The sequence below is a fragment of the Gavialis gangeticus genome, unplaced genomic scaffold, assembly GCF_001723915.1.
Source record: "Gavialis gangeticus isolate Ggan-Ray unplaced genomic scaffold, GavGan_comp1, whole genome shotgun sequence".
Lineage (NCBI taxonomy): Eukaryota > Metazoa > Chordata > Crocodylia > Gavialidae > Gavialis > Gavialis gangeticus.
In genome coordinates, this window is record NW_017729015.1 from 348724 (window position 1) to 354628 (window position 5905).

At 44.5% G+C, this 5905-nt stretch overlaps 1 protein-coding gene across 1 annotated transcript in view; it reads left to right on the plus strand.

The window, feature by feature from the left end:
* The window catches only part of RPA2 (replication protein A2), an 8736-nt gene that overhangs the window by 127 nt on the left and 2704 nt on the right, over positions 1-5905 (plus strand). The window contains exons 2-7 of the mRNA XM_019512057.1: positions 1-59; positions 625-726; positions 818-931; positions 2926-3000; positions 4584-4697; positions 5443-5550. Coding sequence (XP_019367602.1) covers positions 1-59; positions 625-726; positions 818-931; positions 2926-3000; positions 4584-4697; positions 5443-5550 — 572 coding nt within the window. The remainder of the gene's footprint in view (positions 60-624; positions 727-817; positions 932-2925; positions 3001-4583; positions 4698-5442; positions 5551-5905) is intronic.

Here is a 5905-nt window from a genome sequence, read left to right on the forward strand (position 1 = left end):
GATATGTGCAGTCTCCGGGCGGCTTCGGCTCCCCGGCCGCCACCCAGGACAAGAGACCGGTACGTGCCCCCGCGCCTGCCCAGACACGGGCCTCCCTGCTCCCCGGGAATATTTGGCAGCTGCCTGCGGGCCTGGCCTGTGCTGCAGGCAGGAGGCCGAGCATTTGAATGCTACTAGCTGGTTTCAGACCTAACTGGGAACCATGCTGAACATTAACTCGCTGGAAACGTGCTCTCACCTTCCACGGGTTTTTGTCGGAAGATGACCGGGGTTTTGCTCTTCTGGTAGCGGTGCCCGTAGCGCCTGTGCTAAGTACGTGGTACATAACAGAGTTCAGCATGTGGGCTGGTCTGGGCGGCTCTTTCTCTGCTTGCAAAGATAAAAATGTGATTTGAAGCATGAGAAAGACCTTGTGAGCGCTCGTCAAGCACCAGGAAATCTAGAGGTGCGAGCCCTGTTCCTGGTAGTTCTCAAGCGCAGGTTGGACACGGTGCTTGTCTGGGATGGTGGTGGTAGGGTTTGACAGCTCTGAGGAGGGGGTTGGACCAAATGATCCCCTGAGAACCCTTCCAGACTCTCTCTCTTATGGTTTTGTTTCTCTGGACTCTCCATTCCCTCTTGCAGAAGTCTCGGTCCCAGAACATCGTGCCGTGTACAGTGTCTCAGTTATTTTCTGCTGTGCAGGTGGATGAAACGTTCCAGGTCCGAGATGTAGAGATTTCACAGGTAGGAATCGGCTCTGGAACACGATGTAGGTTCCTGTCGATCCTGACACTTTTCCCAAAGTAACTTGTTTTTTTGGTCTGCATCTCTCTAGGTTGTTATTATGGGGATCATCAGACAGGCAGAGAAAGCACCGACAAACATTCTCTACAAAGTGGATGATATGACTGCAGCCCCTATGGATGTCAGACAGTGGGTTGATACTGATGTAAGCACCAGGTTAAACTTAGGATTTAAGATAAGGGGGCATTTAAGTATTTAATTTTTATCCATCTTTTCGGGTCCAAAAAAGTGGTATTTACCTTGTAATGTAATGCTAATTCAGCTGAGTACAGGGACTTTTTTTTTAAAAAACCAGGCCTCTTATTAAATGAGCGTTGGAGAATTCTTTGCCTACTCTGTCAGAGAGTCTGCTTTTGTATTCAGCATTTAGTTTCCTTTTTCTAAATGCCATAGGAACTGTGTGCATGTTAATGCCCTAGTAGGGTCCTTAATAGATAATATGCCTCTTTTGGTGCGTTCATAATATGATGTGCATAAACCTAGATAAGCATCACTCTAACTGAATCCCTGCGTTTATGGGGGCTGCTCTTCTATTCTTCACTTTCTCTTCAGTTCTGCAGCATTCCATATGTCTCATTAAAAATGTTGTCCTTTCAGTATTTTCAGAGTTATTTCATAACTGAATTGAGGTCACTGTTGAACACTGATTCAAATCCTGCTTTGCCCATAGATGACTAATTGTTGCTTACACATCCAAAACTAGCTATGGAAGACATGTTTTGTGCCACTTGTGGACACATCCCAGCACAGCTGATCTGTTTCATTTGGCAACATCTATTTCTAGCCTGAGTCAGAGGGTGCTTTGCTCGTTGGCTTAGTGAGATGGGCACTGCCATGGAGGGGTAGGTGCCATAAGTTCTGGTCCCTGTTTCTGTCCCTACTGTTTCTCCATTTTTTTTAAATTTAGTAGTCCATGGATAGAATGGATAGATTGCAGCGGGGGGAGGGGAGGTGTGCAAAATAAGATCCATCATTAGTTTCCTTGAATTCTCCCACACTGATATAGTAATGCACATTTCCTTTCCCTAATATTTTAGGGACATGTAATTGAAAGCTAACAGTTTAACCAAGCTGAGTATATTTGAGTGTGTGTACCATTCAGTTGTGGCACCATACTGAGATGCGGTGCTTGCTCTGTGCACGCCACCAGGATTTGTCCGCCTTAACATGGCACTGAGCATACGCTAATAAGGATCTCAGAGGCAGAGCTTATTGATGGAGACACACTGTGCTATGGCAGTTATGCTGCTTTGAACTTTGGGTCGCGTCCAGATGAGCAGGGGCATGCACTTGCAGCATCACAAATAGTAGTGGCACAGAGTTGTGCTGCTACTCTGTGCCACAGTGCATGCCCCTACACATGTACTTTGTGAGGGACAAATTGTTCTGCTTCAGGCAAACTGCCCTTTCCCAACTCCTCCTGGCTCCTGGTGTGCTGGACCAGCTGGGGCACAAATAAAATAGTGGAGATGCTCTGGCCAGCAGCCAAAGCATCTCCCTGAAGGACCAAGCCTCTGTTCCAGTGCATGCCACTATAGTGTGTGCCACACTCCTCTTTTTCCAGTGCTTTTTTTGCTACTGGGAAATCCTGGTAGTAAAGTTTGTACCTGTGCTGCAAATTTGCAGCACAGGGCACATTTTAACCTTCACTGTGTGTAGTTTTTGGCACCACAAACCGCACACCCCTTCTCATCTGAATGCAGCCTGGGAGGCAATAGGCCCACTGCTTGGCATCATAATTCACCAATATAGACACCCTTTGAGACAGCAAATTTTAAGTGCAGGCAAATGAATAACTTCAAAAGGTGTCCTGCAGTTGCGCCAAAGCAGCTGGCCACTCTTGTGGTTATATCATTGTATTTCTGGCAAGATGCTGTAATAAAATTTGTTCCTCTTCTGCGTTATGAATTGTGTACATAAGTTAGGGTTATAGTTCTATCTGGTGAACAAACAAAAACACAGAAAAATGGTTTCTTGAGATTATTTATATCATCTTTAATTAAAAAGTTTCAAAACAGATATTATGGGCATTTACAAGATGAGCATCATATTTTTTTTTTTAAGTAGCATGTTGCTAATAGCCAAGAAGTAAATTACAACAAGTACAAAGGAAAATTCTCTTTTCCGTCTCTCTGAAAGGAGGCAGGCAGTGAAAACATTGTGGTGCCCCCAGGAACTTACGTGAAAGTGGCTGGACATCTTCGATCATTTCAGGTATTTTCAGCTGAATAGAATAACTGGCCTTAATATCTAATATCTCACAGATATTATTTGCATTGTAGTTCCCAGAAGCCCCCATTAGTTTATTGGAGGTTCATTGTGCTGGACACCATACACATGCAGAATCCCACTTGGCGAGCCTACACCTGGGGAGGGTTTGAGTCATTGTCATTGCAGTGTGTAGATGAAGGGTGGCTATCCTGTGATATAGGCAGCTTCTGTGTGTATCAGATCAGGGATGGGGCAGCAAAGCAGATGAATGGGTAGGGAATAGAAAGCAGAGTAGTATATTAGGCAGGAGAAGGGGATCAGAATAGCACTCCCAGAGACTTCAGGGCTAACTTGTGGCTGGTCTGCAAAAAAAAAGTTGACCCCTATTGATGTAGACTGTAGTAGGTCCTAGGCTGCTTAACACCAGGGTTGAGAAACTTTGGGCTGCAGGCTGGATTCAGCCTGTAGCAGCCCAAAAATCAGCAGCCTATTCCAGCCAGAGCAGCAGAGGGAATGTCTCCAGGGCCTTTCCACCCATATTCCCTGTATTCCATGTATTCCCTTTGCAGCATCTGGTTGTTGGTGAGATGTGCAGAGATTTGCAGCTTACACTGGGGGTTAGGTCACAAGTAGTGACCTGCAGTGGCAAAAGTTTGCCAACCCCTGAGTTAATGGCAAAATAGTATAGCATTTGTTTGCATACGCTTGACCAAATCTTGAGTAAGAGAAGAGGAGGCACTGCTGGAGGGCTGCTTCCTCCAGCAGTGCTCCATCCTCCACTGCTTTAGATGAATGAATATTATATCACTTTTGCTTGATGCGTCTCATCTGTACTCTTTGGTCCTTTAGATCTGAGTTGCATATCATTATTAAATTTGCAATGAATTTATTTTCTTGAGTATTTAACGTTAGTGGGACAGGCTCTTCAAACCTTTCTTGGTTCCCAGAATGCTTCTGGGAGGCAACAAGTGACATAACAGGGCACTTAAAAACTTTGTATGCGTTTAAAGCTCAGTACAGATGGATACTAGCTGGCGACAGAATCAGATCTGTGTTTTTTTTTCCTTTCTTTGTCCATTAGAATCCAAAGAAAAGGCACTGTTGCGCATCTGGTAATGCATATTTTTAAAAAGTTGAGCGAGTGATAATCATCCAGCATCAGTGCTGCATTTAAAGGAGCACTCACTAGAGTGTAGGCCTTTCCATAGATTTTCTTTTTTTCTTTTTTTGCAGGCAGCCATTTCTGTCCCAGTCAGCTATTGCCTGCTGCCTTGGTGCTGCCTGGGGTGTGTGGTGTAGAAAGATGGGTATAAAGGCAGATCCTTGCTCTAAAGTGCTTCCAGTCCATAAAGGCATTATATCTTTGATTTTAAGTTGCTCTTTTCTATTTCCTTTCATACTTACAATATGAATATGACCCTGGAATATTTTCAGTTTAGGGCTAAGTTATTGGTTCTAATTATATGAAGATAAGTTCCATTTCCATCGTTATCCCTGCTCTTAAGGTTAAGATTACATTGTGTTTTCACAGTTAAAACATGTTGTAATTTCATACTTGGTTTTTCATTTTCCTCTTCCCCAAAAAGAATAAGAAAAGCCTGGTAGCATTTAAGATCAAGCCTCTGGAAAATATGAATGAATTCACTACACATCTGTTGGAAATAGTTAATGCACATATGATCCTCAGGAAACAGACTATGGTACGTCTTTGAATATTACTTTATACATTTTAGCCCTTACATATAAAAGAAATTCTAGCCTGTCTCCAAAAGTGATAGAAAGCTTGGTTCTTGGGGAAGAAAATGGTGTCACAGCCTACAGAAGAAAGGCAACTTAGTGATAGTGAAGCAGATACTATGGCTTTTCCAGAGATGTACTGTTAATACCGCAATTAGTCTCTAGTGGTTCAGGATCACTTTTTCTCATTATTGTTCCTTGAAATAATATAAAGCAAGGGTGGCAAACTTGCTTTGTGCCCTGAGCCATATCCAGACCATGGGACTCCTTGGAGGTTAGATGCAGCTCAGGGTACATGAAAGTGGTGGTGGCTTCAACATCCACTCCTCTCTTTCCCACCCACCTGCTCCCCTGTCCCCCACACGTCCTGTGCCACAGCTTGGGCTCAGGCTTCAGCCTGGGGCATGCAACAGGGGCCAGCAGCTGGGGGGGTTGAGCCGTGACAGTGGTGACAGGCAACTGTATTAGTAGCATATGCTCACCCTTCTGCCACTAATCACCATGTCTGTTGGGGCCCAGATTCTGCCACACCCCCCTCAACTTCCAGGGGCCCACTGGTAGTTCAGCAGGCTGGATAGAACAGCTGCTTAGCCTGGTTGTGGCCCATGAGCCAAATGTTAGAAACTCATGAAATAAAACCTTCATTTCATCCCATGGTCTTGAAGCAGCCCTTGTGACCCCATGTTTTGCCTTGTTCTGTAATTCTAGGGAGGCTCAAAAACGCTTCAATCTGTCTCCTCTTCTGGGATGGGCACTGTAAGCTATGGAGGTTTCAGTAACTTGCCAGTCAATGGACTTACTGTGCATCAAAGTCAGGTATGTAAGAGCGGTGGCATACTACTTGGGTAGTACAGCAGTCGCCATAATACCACAGGGCCTGCTGACTGGTGCAGAATGCAACATGACACAGGCCAAATAGACCAAAATATAGTTTCCACATAAAGGTTATAGTTTATGGTCAATTGTTTGCTGCTTTCTATTTTAGTGGAAGTTCAGGTGTAGACTGAGGGTTGTATGTGCTGCTAGAATTGCAGCATGGGTCATAATTGGAAATGGCATTCAGCTGTCCCCTCATACTGAAGAGTTTAACAACCTTCAGTAAGTATAGCATTCTGCAAACAAAAGAACTAGTCAAGCTTGGTAACTGCAATAGGTACTGAGGGAAAGCAGT